The 16,118-nt window shown below is 43.7% G+C and overlaps 1 protein-coding gene across 4 annotated transcripts in view; it reads left to right on the forward strand.

Annotated features, from left to right (window-relative positions):
* Positions 1 to 3,426: 3,426 nt before the first annotated feature.
* MOGAT1 (monoacylglycerol O-acyltransferase 1) overlaps positions 3,427 to 16,118 on the forward strand; it is an 89,530-nt gene continuing 76,838 nt past the window's right edge. For all 4 annotated transcript variants that reach the window (XM_075004576.1, XM_075004578.1, XM_075004575.1 and 1 more), the window contains exon 1: positions 3,427 to 4,404. In XM_075004576.1, the coding sequence (XP_074860677.1) occupies positions 4,311 to 4,404 (94 nt within the window). In that variant the 5' untranslated portion in view covers positions 3,427 to 4,310. The remainder of the gene's footprint in view (positions 4,405 to 16,118) is intronic.

Raw genomic sequence — 16,118 nt, forward strand, 5'->3', positions numbered from 1 at the left:
TGTTAGTCTATAAGGTGCCACAGAACTTCTTGTTGTTTTTATATGAAGTCAAGGTCCACAAAGTTGTGGGGTGGGTTCAGACACCAGAAAGGCTCAGACGATAATTACCATCAGTGGACATTGTTAAACTTCATAATGCTTAAAGCACATGTTGTTATAATACACAAACATCTTTCAATTAAACTCAAAATTTCTCCAGGAGCATTTTTCTTACTTTGCCTATATGTGTACATTTCTATTATTGTAAATTGAAATAGGTTTTGTTTGGTGTGTGCATACACAGTGAAGTCATTGTGTACCAACATTTACTGATTAAAAACTTAATCCTTCCAAGCTTGCTCATATAGTTCCAGCCAGCTCACCTTAGTGCATATTAGTCTCTCTCCTTGTCTTATTCCCACTCTGGGACTGAGGTGGGAGCAGCCGCTGCTGCCAGGCTTTGGCAGGGAGAGAAGGTGCCTTTCAGAGCAGAATTCCAGCTGTTACTACTCACACCCTGCCCCCAGGTCTGGCAGCACCACACAGCAGCTGGTGCTCAGCTCTGAGTGGGCCCTCCCATCTCCAGGGCCAGGGCTGGCCACACAGCTAACCCCCACTCCACCCCCAACCTCAAGAAGAGAAGGATGGTGTGAGCATAGCAAGCAGGGGGTGCAGACCCTTAGTTCATTGCTATAATCTTGTTCAGAGCAGTAGACCAGTAGATGTGGGGTTGAAAGGTCAAAGTTAATGGAAAAATGCATAATTAATGCCTACCCCCAAAGAATGAGCAGGTGGGGAGTAGGTGACATAGAAAGTAGAGTTTTTGGATAGGGGACAAGATTGAAGTTCAGGTAGCCAGTGAAAGGTCTTCCGGGGGGACCAAAATCACCTTACAAGGGCTTTAAAGACTAACAAAATGATTTATTTGGTGATGAGCTTTCATGGGAGAGACCTTTGCCTATAGACAACCTCCTAACCTGAGAAAGAATCTCACGAGCAATCACAGACTACACCACAGTAACATGAATCCTGGAACTTTTTCTTGCAACAAAGCCCACTGCCAATTTGTCCATAGATTTATTCTGGAGATACCATCACTGGACCTAACCATGTTAGTTACAAGATCAAAGGCACATTCTTGTGCACTTCGAGCAACATTATATATGCTATTATGTGTCAGCAGTGCCCTGGTACCATGTAAGTTGGACAGACTGGGCAAAACCTTCATCAAAGAATAAATGGACATAGAGTAGATCAGACATCAAGAAACTCAATACATATAAGCCGGTCAGTGAACACTTTGGTGGAGTGGGCCATTCTGTCAAAGACCTGAGAATTTGTGTACTGTAACATAGAGAATTTAACAACAGATTAGAGCATGAGATTTCAGAGTTAGAGTAAATATTCAAATTCCACACATTAACGTGGTGTGAAGAGAGACATCAACTACCTCATGCATTACAAGGACTGCTTCCCTTCCTTTGCTGCTCGTAATTATCTCAGACAGGACAGTTAACATCCCTCCCACCCCCTTCCTTCTATCCTGTTTGATTTGTCAGTTTTTTATTGCAATTTTTTTTCTTTTTGCTCCTCTGTACTTATAAATGTCAGTCTGTATTGCAAATGAAATTGAGCTGAAGAAGTGGGTCTGTCCCACGAAAGCTCATCACCGAATAAATCATTTTGTTAATCTTTAAAGTGCTACATTTCTGCTGCTTTATTTTGTTGTAATACAAACTAAGACGACTACCTCTCTGTTATTATAAGGGGTTGTCTACATGGCAAGTCATAGCATGAATGTGTCGTGTGTGAGTTTGAAGTTTGAAAGTGCAGCGAGCAGCAGTATGCAAAGCTGTACAACAGGTCTTTGACTTCACGGTTACAACGTCCACATCACGAGTTAATGCAGTGGGAGCTGGTGCTTTGCAGTAAAGTCTCATGTAAATGATTACCCTCTCTGGTGTGGCTCACAAGAGCTAACCCTGGGGCAGGTTGTCGAAGTAGGGCAGAGACTCCAAACTCTTTGCATTTTATAATTTTTAATTCCTAAAGCAAAAAACAGGTTTACCATGGAGTTACAGACTGTCCCCTTCAGCATTCCATTGTAGTCACCCACACTGGTTAGATTTACTGATTGTTGTTATACTTCCAAAATTCACAAAATAGTCATGTTGTTTCTAGTCCAGGGGTGCGCAAAGTGGCAGGTGTGCCCTTGTGTTGGGGAAGGGGAGAGAGTGTGAAATTTCGTAAGTGGAAGATGCAGCATGATCGGCTGCTGGGTCTTAGAGTCACTCATCTCATTAAAAATGTTGAAATATGTTACTCTCTTTATGTATGGGTATTCACACGTATATATTGAATAATAACATTTTTACATTCTACTTATTTATTCCCTTACACATGCCAAAAGTTTTTTTTTTCATATGAACATAACTGACATTTCCATAGCTTTGGATTACATTAGACAGGATAGGGGGTCCCTGCTTATTGCAGGGATTAAAAGTGGGTCCCAGCCTGAAAAAGTTTGATCATCCCTGTTCTAGTCCACAGAGATGTGTCACATACCCAGTTCAATTTGTACTTTAGTTCTCTTGCCAAAGACAGGACTCGTGACTCACTGAAGATTTGTTAACTAGGAAAAAGAAATAAGACAGTAATCACAAAGGTAAAGCAAGCAATTTCATATACACAAATGAGGTAGTGTGTGGTTTTAAATGTTGACAGCATTGTAGTAATCTGCCAGCTCTGAATGTCTTCTAGTGTTAATCCTGGTTGACCCAGTGGATTTCTGCTTCTGTTTTATAGCTCTGGCTCTGTCAGAGACCAGACAGCAAAAGAGATAAAAAAAAGAGTTGCCAGCTATTTTTATTTTTTGAGCTTATCTGTTCATCCCAGAGAGTCAGTGCACTGGAGGCTGGTCTTTCAGGGTTTGATTTACTCAGTTTAGGGGATGTGCTAAATTGTTTGCTGAAGGCGCCCCTCACCCCAGGAACCCCTACAGTCATGAGGAGTAAGGGAAGTTGATAGAGTTTCTCCCATCACCTCTGGCTGTGGGGATGGTGCAGAAAATTGATGCATCGTGACACCAACAATGCAATTCATGTAGCTGGAGCTGTGTCTCTTATACAGATTTTTCAAGTGGATCAGATGAGCCCTTTTTCACTTAGTCTCTTCTTGGATGGGAAGGGGCAGTTAACAAAGCTGTTGTGTCGTGCTGTCCCATGGCCCATTTAGCTGGGACATTTTTCTTGCTGAACAGAAGACAATCTCAAACAGGTTCACTGTTCCAGGGCAACCATTTTTTAGTTATTAAGCAAAAACTTAAATATTACCTTATAGCAAGTGATAAAGATATAAATGAGATTAACACATGCAGACATTTACAAGCATTTCAAAACCTAAATACAATGTTAGGCTTTCAATACCCGCCTTAGGCATACAAAGCAAACAGTCCTGTAGTACCTTAAAGGCTAAAACAATTTTACTTATTAGTTAGTCTTTAAGGTGTTACAGGACTGCTTGCTTTGTTTTGTGAAGATACAGACTAACACAGCTACCTGTCTGAGGCTGTTCACCATAGCCAGGCTATCACACAAGTCAAACTGAAACCTAACGCCTTGGCAAGAGCTGGCCCCTGGTTTGGCTGTATCGCATGGTCAAGCCCTAAATTAGGAAGAGACACAATCGCTGCCGGGATGGAGGTGTGTGCACAAGCACATACAATAGGGTGGGCAGCAGAAGTTGAAAAATCAAAAGACAGACCAAAATTACAGTGTAATAAAAAAAAAAATCCATCCCTATGTGGGCCAGTCTCAGGGGTTGGGCATTTGACTCATGCAGGTTTTTTGGGTGGGTTTTGGTTTTGTTGGTCAGCGTTTGTTCTGCTGGTACTTGTTGGCTCCGGGACCCTAAGCTGAGGCACCTTTTCCCCAGGCAGTCCCGCGGGGCAGAGCAGATCGTGCTGTGGAGGGAGGGGTCACTTGCTGGTCCCTCTGGGCTGACGACAAGCCAGTTCTTCCTCCAACCTCCCCGCACCTCTGCTCCCCGGGCCTGAACGGCTCGCGTTGCCTGCACGTGACTGAACCTCAGCCTCGGCACTGCGGGCGGAGGCGACCCCGCTCCGGTCCTGTAGCTGCCGCTCCCCGGGCCCGAGCCTGCGCCCTCTCCGCCGCAGCTGGCCCTGCCCAGCTGGTTCTTTTAAGGAGGCGCCGTGCGAGTGCCGGCTGCCATTCGTACCCCGCTGCTGGCTCGGTCACAGGCGAGCGCCGGAGCTGAGTGCAGGGGCGTTTGCTGCTCTCCCCGGGGCAGAGCGAGGGCGCTACGGGCACAGCATGAAGATCGAGTTTGCGCCCCTCAACATTCCCCTGGCCAGGAGACTCCAGACGGCTGCCGTGTTCCAGTGGGTCTTCTCCTTCCTGCTCCTCGGTAAGAGCCCTTCCTTCGCCCGCCCGCTAGAGGGAAGAAATCTTTTCGTCCAACAGCAGCCCCAGGCAGCGCGCCTCCGCGCTCCGGCGCCACGTGGAGACCGCCCCCCTTAGGGAAAGCCCACAGCTCCTCTCTACCCTCAGCCCCATGGATGGTCTCGGACGGGGTAGCCGCTTAGTCCGCAGCTTGCCAAAACACAAGCAGTCCTGTGGCACCGTGCAGACGAACACATGCATTTATTAGGTCATGAGCTTCCCTGGCTAGGACCTCACCTGGGCAGGGCGTTTCAGAGTGGGAGGCGTAAAGGAGACAGATCGCTGCCATTCTGTGTTCTCTGAAAAACGGGGTTGCAGTTTTACTTCCAAGTTACGCGTGGTTTTGTTATGCTCAATGGTTAGAGCACTGGCCTTATAAACCCAGGATTTTGAGTTCAGTCCTTGAGGGGGCCTTTCAAGGGCCACAGGCAGGTAAGAGTTAAAAAAAAAAGGGGGGGGCTGTCAAGGAATAGGATAGGTTGTGCAGGGGACTGGACTTGATGACCTTTCAAGGTCCCTTCCAGCTCTATGTGATATGTATAACTCCATATGTATGCATTTCACAAAGAGTCTTCCCATTAAAACAAATTACCCAGTAGATTTGTAATGACTAACACCCCACCCCCACGCACACAGCAAAGCCATTCTGAAAGTCCAGATGTAAATGTTTTTATGTGACTCGTGGTTTTGATAGTTGTTTAACTATTTTTATAGGATAGTTTTCTGTGGTGAATCTCAGTGCAAATCTAACTTCAGCCAGCAGTGATGGGGGCTACTCTGTCATAAGCCTGCTTCAGAAGTTGGGACTTGAGATATTTGATGCACTTGTTAATTTTTATCTAAAAATCTGATGCATGATGCTAAATTTAGTTTACTAAGTAAACTAGTTTCACTGATTAGCTTCTCAGTGTATGGTGATCTTTCCTAATATTTCAGTTAGGAGTCTTGCCATTAAATATTACATATGTGGGTAAACCTTGATGCTCAGGGCTCGTTGATCTTCTGGAGTTCAATTCTGCACGTTTGGTGAAGATGTGACAAAATTGCCCGCTCTGGGCTTGGCCGTCAGCTATCGCATGGTGTAAGGGACATCAACGTGAGACTATAGAGGCTAAGTCTAGGTCTGTGCTTACCTTGAATATCGACAGCTGCTACTCAATTTTTGGCATGCCAATTGCATACCAAAAATCAATTTTGCAGTTGTTGATATCCATCCTGTCTTCATTGCAGAGTGCCGATGGGAGTGTTCCTCCCATCAACATTCCTTAATTCTTGTATGTTGTAAGGAGTTCCAGGGTTGACATTGACCCGGAACACATTGTTTCGTGCATGCATGAAACAGCACCCTGGAAGATCAAATGTAAGCATTTGATCTTCCACAGCAGATGTAGACCCAACCTAAATCTTCACTAGGGAAATCGGTCAATTCCAATATGTTGATTCTAGCTATGCCAATGCCATATCTGAAATCGATTTATTTCCCTAAGATAGACAAAGCCTTAAATCAGGCGTGTCCACCCCGCGGGCCACATGCGGCCCTGGACAGCTAGTAATGCGGCCCCACAAGATCGTAAACTTTTAACATTATTATGTGATTTATATACATTAACTATATTATATATTTTATATGCGGCCCAAGACAATTCCTCTTCACTCAGTGTGGCCCAGGCAAGCCAAAAGGTTAGACACCCATGCCTGAGATACTGTAAAATTGGCATGGCTTTGCTGGAGTCAATAGAGTACACTGTATGTCTGTTGAGAAGTCCTCCTGGATAGTGAACAGGGATTTCAGTGGCCCCATAGTTTCAGTTTTACAAACATACCTTCCTTACAAATCCTGCAAATGTATTTTATTTTTTTAAAATCCCAAAATTATGTCTGGATCCATATAAACATTTAGGTATGGTCTAATTACCCACAAACAAAGGGAAGAGAGAAGAATCTAATTTATCCTTTTTTCAGTCTCAGAGGGATAGCTATGTTAGTCTGTATCTGCAGAAACAAAGAGGACCCCGGTGGCACCTTAAGACGCATAAGCTTTCATAAAAACCATGCAACTGAGGAAGTGTGGTTTTTTTTTAAACCTGCAAAAGTTTATGCCCAAATACATCTGCTGATCTTTAAGGTGCTACAGGACTTTTCATCCTCAGTGTGTTTTTTTTAATAACCATTGCATATTTAAGAATGTAAGAATGCCCATACTGGATCAGACCAAAGGTCCATCTAGCCCCGTATCCTGTCTTCCAACAGTGGCCAATGCCAGGTACCTCAGAGAGAAAGAACAAAACAGGCAATGAAGTGATTGCTCCTGGCTAGTAATCATGGATGGATCTATCCTCCATCAATTTATGAAGTTCTTTTTTGAACCCTGGTAAAGGCTTGGCCTTCACAACATCTTCTGGCCGGGAGTTCAACAGCTTGACTGTGCATTCTGTGAACAAATATTTCCAGTTTTAAAAGGCTGCCTATTAATTTGGTAGACCCTAGTTCTTGTATTATGAAGAGTAAATATTTCTTGTTTACTTTCTTCACACTACTCATGATTTTATTGACCTCTGTCATATCCCTCTTTTTTTCATTTTTTTTCCAAGCTGAAATGTCCTAGTCTTATTAATGTCTCCTCAGATGGCAGCCATTCCATACCCCTAATAATTTTGGTTGCCTTTTTCTGAACCTTTTCCGATCGCAAGGTATCTCTTTTGAGATGAGGCTATCACATCTGCACAGTATTTAAGATGTAGGTGTTCCATGGGAAGGGGCAATATGATATTTTTCTATCTTGGTATGTACACTTATCTTAGTGATTCCCAACTTGTTGTTGTTGTTGTTGTCTGCCATTGCAAATCAAGTGGATTTTTTTTCAGAGAACTATCCTCAGTGACTCCAGTATTTATATCTTGAGTGGTAACAGCTAATTTAGATGCCATCATTTTATATGTATAGTTGGGATTATGTTTTCGAGGTGGATTACTTTGCATTTATCAACAGAAGTTCATCTGCTATTCTGTTGCCCTTTCATTCAATTTTGTGAGATCTTTTTGAAACTCTCTGCAGTCAGCTGTTGACTTTACTCTCACCAGCAGTTTAATATCATCTGCAGATGTTTCCATCTCATTGATTACCTCTTGCTCCAAATCATTTGTGAATATTTAGAGTAGGATTTATCCTGGTACAGAAACCTGAGGGAAAGCCACTAGTTACATCTCTCGATTCAGAAAGCAAACCATTTATTCGTACCCTTTGTTTCCAATCTTTTAACCTATTACCAGTCCATGAGAGGATCTTCCTTCTTATCCCATGACAGCTTGTTTTACTTAAGAGCCTTTGCTGAGGGACCTTGACAAAGACTTTCTGGAAATATAAGTACACTATGTCCACTGGATCCTTTTTGTTGACTCCCCACCCCAAAGAATTCTAGCAGATAAGTGAGGCGTGATTTTCCCTCAAAAACATTTTGATACTTCCTCCAACAAATTACGGTAAACTCTTTAATATTCAGCAGCCCTGGGACTGGGAGGTTGTCAGATATTTAAATATTCTGGATAGTAGGGAGGCATATCTAGCAAAGCATAACACTAAAGAAAAATAAGATCAGCTATTGACAACAAACAAATATGTATACAGAGTACTTTATTTACCAATAACAGTAGTATTGAACGCTACAAACTTATACTGTATTTGCTGTATATATTTGTATTTACTTTTACTATACTTATGGAAAATGTAGCTAACATTTACTTATGGTTAAAAATTAACCATAAACTTATGGTTGTTTGAGCATTCAGAATGATAGAATGCCAGGTATGAAAAAGTTTAATGTGTGTTCATTTATGTGTCTGACTGTTCTGTTCTTTACTATTGTTTCAGCCGTTTGCCCGGTACTGAATTTAAACTTATGGACTGTAATTGCCAGGGTCACCTTTGGATCCCTTTTTTAAAAATGGCATTGTATTAGCTATTCTCCAGCCGTTTGGTACAGAGTCTGTTTTACAGGACAGGTTACAACCTAGTTAGCAATTCTGCAGGTTCACATTTGAGTTCTTTCAGAACTCTTGGGTGAAAGCCATCTGATCCTGGTGACCTATTACTGTTTAGTTTATCAGTTTGTTCTAAAACCTCCTCTAACGACAACTTAATCTGGGACAGTTGCTCAGATTTGTCACCTAAAAAGAATGGCTCAGGTTTAGGAATCTCCCTCTCATCCTCAGCCTTGAAGATAATGCAAAGAATTCATTTAGTTTCTCCATAATGGCCTTCTCGACCTTGAGTGCTCCTTTGCATCTTGGTCATCCACTGGCCCCAGTGGTTGTTTAGCAGGCTTTCTGATTCCGATATACTCCAAAAATTGGTATTTTCAGTTTTTGGCTAGCCATTTTTCAAATTTTTTGGACTTCTTAATTATATTTGTTTCATGTCAGTTTCCAGAGTTTATCTCCTTTTTATTTTCCTTGCTGTCATTGAAATTCCACTTTTTAAACAATGTCTTTTTGTCTCACTGATTCTTTTACTTTGCTGTTTAGCCATGGTAGAACTTTTTGGTTCTCTTGCTATGTTTTTTTAAATTTGGATATATATATATAAGTTGAACCTCCATTATAGTCTCTTTAAAACTTTTTATGCAGCTTGCCAGAATTTCACTTTTGGTACTACACCTTTTAATGTCTGTTTAATTTCTCCATTTTTATGTAGTCCCCCTTCCTGAAATTAAATGCTTCCTTGTTGGGTTGCTGTGTCATTTTCCCTACCATCAGGTTGTTAAATCTAATGGTGACTATTACCAAGCTGTCCAGCTATAGTTACCCCTTGGACAGGATCAAGGATTACCTCTAAGACTAGCTGTTCCAAGAAGCAGTCATTCAAGGTGTCAAGAAACTATCTCAGCATCTGCTCCTGAGGTGATGTGTTCCTGTTACCTTAATTTTACATTAGAGAGACCACCCCAGGTTACATTTATATGTATGTTATTAAATGCCACTATTGGATTAAAGGAAGACGGGGAACTAGCTTTCAAGCGCGCACCCACAGATGCGCTTATGCCCCCCTGCACTCATATAGTTACACAGATGAACTCATGCAGGTGAAGGGTGCACAGGAACAGTGAAAGTAACCAAGGCATGGTGGGTGCAGTGTGTCTGGCTGCAGTCATGAATCCAGAGCACTGAGCTGACTGCATGATCCCCGTGTCAGCTTGTTGTCTTTTTCAGCTGTACTACTGAGGAGCAGTTAGTATAATTCATCGTGGGGAGGAGGGGAAGGAGCCCTTGGCCTCCTTCTGTTCCCCTTCCTCCCAGCCGGTACCAACTCCTGCTGAGTGCTGATGGCAAGAAGAAAGGAAAAGGAAAGCCTACAGCTTTACACTCATCTTCTATATGTTTTAGCCCAATAGCAAATGTCCTATCCCACTGTCCCAGGACTCTGACCATGGGTCATCTGCTAGCAGCAGATGGGACTTTAATTTTTCTCTTGATGAGGCCTCTTTCTTTTTCAGAGCTTAGCTCCTGTTATTCTCTGGCCATCAAGGTGCTGCTGGCAGATTGTTGCCCACACAGGCTGGCTACAGGGACTGATTTTATTACATTCAAAACCACATTCACACTCCCCTTACTCAGACAAAGCAAAGCTCGCTTCAGAAGGTGGGTCTTTGCCCAGGAAAGCTTATGCTCCAAAATATCTGTTAGGCTGTAAGGTGCCACAGGACTTCTTGTTACTTTTGAAGATACAGACTAACACGGCTACTTTTCTGATTCAGAAAGAAAGAAATTTCTTTTACGAAAGGAACAGCCAAGATTTTTTACAAGACTTATGGTATCCGTAAACCGTTCCTTACTAACTTATGATACTTAATATAGACCTAACAGCTGCTACAAAACAAAGCTCATGAAACAAAATATAGAACAAAGGTACATCTAAAAAGCAAACAGTGACAGAGTGATAGTCATGTTAGTCTGTATTCTATCAAAACAAAAAAGCAGTCATGTAGCACTTTAAAAAAATAATTTATTAGGTGATGAGCTTTCATAGGACGGACCCACTTCTTCAGATCCTACAAAACAAAGCTACTGTTACAAAGCTTACAGAAAGTTACAGGACTTGAAATCAGCAATGATTAAAAGTTACAAAACTTACATCTGCATTGTACTGGACAGAGTGGATGGTTTATACAACAGTACCTAGTAAATGTCAGGATAGTTGAAATCTCCCATTATTATTGAGATTTTAGTTTTAATAACCTCTCTTATTTCCCTGAGCATTTCACAGTCACTTACAGCATCCTGGTCAGGTGGTTGATAATACACCCCTACTGCTGTATTCTTCTTATTAGAGCATGGAATTGCTGTCCCTAAAGATTCTGTGGTACAGTATGGTTCATTTACAATTTTTTCCTTCCTTTGTTTCTGTTCTTTTTTTCCAATGCAGTGCCACTCCCCCACCAGCATGACCTGTTCTGTCCTCCTGATAGATTTTGTACACAGGTGTTGCTGTGTCCCATTGATTATCCTCATTCCACCAAGTTTCTGTGTTGCTTAGTATGCTAATCTCTTACTACAATGCACTCTAGTTCACTTATCTTATTATTTAGACTTCTAGTGTTTCTAGATAAGGACTTTAAAAACTTGTCACTTTTTAGCTGTCTGCCATTACATGAAGTGATCATGTGCCATTACATGAAGTGATTCATTTTCATTTGATTGTTTCTTATCAACTCTTACCCATATTTTATCATCTACCATCCTTTCCTCCTCACTAGCACTCAGAGGCTACGTCTACACGTGCCCCAAACTTCAAAATGGCCACGCAAATGGCCATTTCGAAGTTTACTAATGAAGCGCTGAAATGCACATTCAGCGCTTCATTAGCATGCGGGCGGCAGCGGCGCTTCGAAATTGATGCGCCTTGCCGCTGCGCGGCGCGTCCCGACGGGGCTCCTTTTCGAAAGGGCCCCGCCTACTTCGAAGTCCCCTTATTCCCATGAGCTCACGTGTAGACACGGCCAGAGACTCTCCATTAATAGATCCTCCTCTAAGAGATGTCTCTGTCTGTTCCATGCGCTACTCCACACCTGCTGCCTTTCCCCCAGCCCTGAGTTTAAAAGTCTCTCTGTGTTTAATTTTGAGTGCTAACAATCTGGTTCCATTTTAGATTAAGTGGAGCTCATCCTTCTTCTTTGAGTGACAAGTATCAGAGAGGTAGCCGTGTTAGTCTGTAACTTGGAAAACAACAAGAAGTCCTGTGTCACCTTATAGACTAACATATTTTGGAGCATAAGCTTTCATGGGCAAAGGCCTGTTTCATCAGATGTATGAGTGGGGGAGCAGGGTTAATAGGAGGATTTAAAGAGGGGCAGCCCAGTAAAAGGGAAGGCCCAGAGCTGACAAGGTCTATTCAGTCAGGGTGAAAATGGCCCATTATCGGTAGTATACATCAAGAGAAGAGAAAAGTCAGTTCAGTCGGGGGAAGTGGCCCATTGTCAGATTCTAATATGGAGGTGTGAACATCAAGGGCCAACTACTTCCAGTCTCTGCTTAATCCTTGGTTGATGGAGTCAAATTTGCAAATGAATTGCAGCTCAGAGATTTCTCTCTCCATTTTATTTTTGAAAATTTTTTTGTTGAAGGACTGCTGCTTTTAAATCTGTTACTGAGCATCCAGGGAGATTAAAGTGTTCTCCTACGGGTTTTTGTATGTTACCGTTCCTGATGTCTGATTTATGTCCATTTATTCCTTTACGTAGATAGAGACTGTCCAGTTTTGCCAATGTAAATTGTAGGGGGCATTGCTGGCACATGATGGCATAGATTATATTAGTAGATGTGCAGGTAAAGGAGCCCTTGATGGTATGGTTCATGTTAGGTCCTGTGATGATATTGCTGGTATAGATATGTGAACAGAGTTGGCAGTGAGGTTTGTTGCAGGGATTGGTTCCAGGTTTAGAGTTACTGTGTTGTGGTCTATAGTTGCTGGTGAGAATTTGTTAAAGGTTGACGGGCTGTCTGTAGGCAAGGACAGGCCTGCCTCCTAAGGTCTGTGAGAGTGAAGGATTCTTGTTGAGGATAGGTTGCAGATCCTTGATGATGCACTGGAGAGGCTTTAGCTGGGGGTTGTAAATGTAGATGTTTTTCTCTGTCATACTAAGGTACAACCGCATTTGCTCCAGTCCATCAGACAGAGACAAACTCTACGAGACCTTTACCAGGCTTTCCTGAAACTACAATACCCACCTAAGGAAATGGGAGACCTAAGGAAACAGCCCCTGGCTCCAAGCCACCAATTCAAAAGTAGAGTGTGACCACCCCCAGCCTGCCAGCAGGCAGCAGCCTCCGACACCATGGCTGCTACTCAGCGCCATTTCAAGCAGTGGCAGCTGGCCACCGACAGCTCAAAACACGTGGCGCTCAGGGAGGAGAGCTCCTGCACCCTGTTGGAGGGCACCATCCCAGTTCCTCTGGCCCTGGTGGCCCCAGCCACGCCGGCAACTACTCCAACCCTGAGGGCAGTGGCTTTGGTGAGTCTCCAGCATTTATTTGAGGGTGGAGGGGGGCTGGCAGACATCCATTGTTTCCGAAGTCCATTGTATCAGGGTCTACTAATTCAAGGGTTTACTGTAATAAAAATACAGGCCTACCAGAGAGAGCTCACAATATACATGTATGTTAAGATGCTGACAAAGAATAAACCAGAATGGCATGGATGAAATAATGTTAAAACAGCTTTTAAATTAACCCTGGGCAGATGAACAGATACCAAGTAAAAATATGCAATATCCTGCAACAGTCTGGGTACTGAAATGTAGAAATATGACTTGACATGTTGAGTCATCACAAGTAGGACAGTTGATTACTGCACATGATATAATGGGCTGTTGCCTAAGAATGCTATGTCAAAGGCTCTGGCTTTTTTTTATTAGTTTTTAATTATCTATTTAAATTACCTATTACTTTTAAAAGTAGCTAAACTAAATATTAACATATTAAAACTGTAGTTGAAAGTGGACTTTTTTTTTCTAAAGCTCTTTGGTAATAGAAATGCTGCATACGTTTCTGAAATGACAGTGATGCAATTTCTGATTGATAAGAATGCAGAATTAGAGTTCTGGATTGCTATCGCATATTTTAGCATTTCAAGCTGGTTTGTGTCGCACATAAAAGAGAGAAGTATCCTGTTCCCCTCATCTTAAGTAAGAGGTGGCTGCAGACTATGTCTACACTTGCATTTGCTCAACAAAACTTTTATTGTTCGTGGGTGCTTTAAAAAAATAAAAAACACCCCTCTCTGTGAATGACGCAGTTTGCCTTGTCAAGTGCCCATGTGAATGCTGCTCCTGCTGACAAAGCAAAATCCGTTCGGTGAGGGTAGACCTGTCCTTGCTAGTGTCCTTGGAATTTGTACAACGGCCATAATTTCGCCCGTTCTGCTGCCATTTCAGGATTGGTTACTATGGCACGATTCCTAGCGTATCGTCAGTTTAAACAGTTCATTGCTATTGCATTGGTTTTAAATATCTCTGGTTCCAGCTTGTAAATTAAACCATAGTACAAAATGTATGCATCTAAGTACAACTTAATTGCTATGCAAATTACTAGCACATAAATTAAATTGACTGCTGGAAGGAGCAACTGCCATGCTCCCAAATGTGGATTATATAGGTCATACCAATTGCATATAAATTATTAAAAGGGAAGCCCCTAGAAATTCTTCAATTTTTTTGTCCCTTCTCTGTGATTGGAGCAAGTGTATTTCCCTTTATTGGCAGGTTTCTCTGGGCAGGATTCTATGCATCACACAGTAGGTTTAGTCATTCCAGATATCCTACAGTGATGGGACCTCCCCTGCGTAAAGCAGTTTGTCCAGGACCATCACTTACTAAGCCAATGGAACCTCTTCAGAATTCTGGACCTAACTTTCTTTGCTTCACTTTTCCTGTATTTTAAGTGGCTAAAGTTTATCCTACAGCAGAAAAGCATTAAGAACATAAAAATGGCCGTATTGGGCCAAACAATGGGCCATCTAACCAAGTATTCTGGATAGGGATGGTAGCTGGTGCCAGGTAGTTCAAGGGTGATTGAGCAGAACAGGGCAATTTATTAATGCTGGAGCGTTATAGGCTGCAGCCCCAGGCCCCACAGAAAGATCTCTGGGCTTTCAAAAGTCCAGATCTTTAAGCAAGTCCCCCTTGTCCCAGGCACCTGGGCTGTAGCCACCAAAGCCCCTATGTTAATTCAGCCCTTCCTGGTGCAGGTAGAGGGAGGAAAGCGGTTCTGAATGCTGCCATTTTCATGCCCCCTTGCCCCCTCCCCCACACCTCCGTTGGGCTGGAACTGTGATTGAGGGGAAGTTGTATCCTCACGCTGCCCTTCCCTGCAGGCACTATTCCCGTAGCTCCCATTGGCTGGGAATTGTGGCCAGTGGAAGCTGTGGGGGTATCCCTATTGGCCAGGGCAGTGTGTGGAGCCCCCTTCACCCACCCCAGGGCTACCCTCAGGGACGTGCTAGCAGCTTCCAGTAGTGGCACAATGCCAGGGCAGGCAGGGAGCCTGCCTCAGCCTCGCTGCACCACCAAATGGGAGCTGCCCAAGATAAGCAGCCCAATCCTCTGCTCTAGCCTTGGGCTCCCTGCTGTACCCCAACTCCCTCCCAGCCCTGCCCACCCAAGCAGTGTTCCCCATAAGCTGAGTGCTTGGGCGGCCACCCAGGAGAGATTCAGGTGCCACCCAACTGATTCGCAGAGCACCCACAGCGCTCACAGATGGCAGCGTGTATTTCTGTTGGTGGTGCACATCCCCACTTGCCTTGGTGCACAGAACAACATTTATTCTGCCCATGGATGGAAAAAATTAGAGGGAACCCTGCACCTAACCCTCATCTCCAAGCCTAGTACCATGACCCAACTCGCTCCCAGACCATACCCCAACCCCACGCCCCCTCCTGCACCCTGACTCCCTCTCAGACGCCCACACCAACCTCCTTCTCTGAGCCTGTTTCCATACTCCAAACCCCTCGGCCTCAGCTGGATCCCCATCCTGCACTCCGGCCCTTCATCCTTGGCTCCGCCTCAAGCTCCTCACCCCCACATACTGCTCCCAACCCTCTGTCTTAGCCGGAGCCCCCTCCTGCACTCAGAACCCCTAATTTTTGGCCCCACCCCAGATCATAGGAGAAAGCCTGTAGTCTCTGTTCCCTCCAATGTGTTTTAAACTAGGGAAAAGATTTATATACAGGGACCCAACACAGTCTTTTTTTTTTTACATGGCACACAGTTAACCTGTGGAACTCCTTGCCAGAGAATGTTGTGAAGACCAAGACTACAGTAGAGTTTAAAAAAAGAACTAGATAAATTCATGGGGATAAGTCCATCAGTGGCTATGAGCCAGGATGGGCATGGACGGTGTCCCTAGCCTCTGTTTGCAAGAGGCTGGAGGTGGGTGACAGGGAACTGATCACTTGATGATCGCCTGTTCTGTTCATTCTCTCTGGGGCACCTGGCATTGGCCACTGTCGGAAGACAGCATACTGGGCTTGATGGACCTGTAGTCTGACCCAGTATGGCTGTTCTTATGTTCTTAATCTAATAGCCCTGGGCCCACAGAAGAGTTAATTAATCCCTGACTTGAGTGATCCAGTCATCCAGACTCACCTTCTGGCAGTCAGAGGTTTAGGGATACCAGAGGATGGGCTTGCATC

The sequence above is a fragment of the Carettochelys insculpta genome, chromosome 10 (assembly GCF_033958435.1).
Source record: "Carettochelys insculpta isolate YL-2023 chromosome 10, ASM3395843v1, whole genome shotgun sequence".
NCBI lineage: Eukaryota > Metazoa > Chordata > Testudines > Carettochelyidae > Carettochelys > Carettochelys insculpta.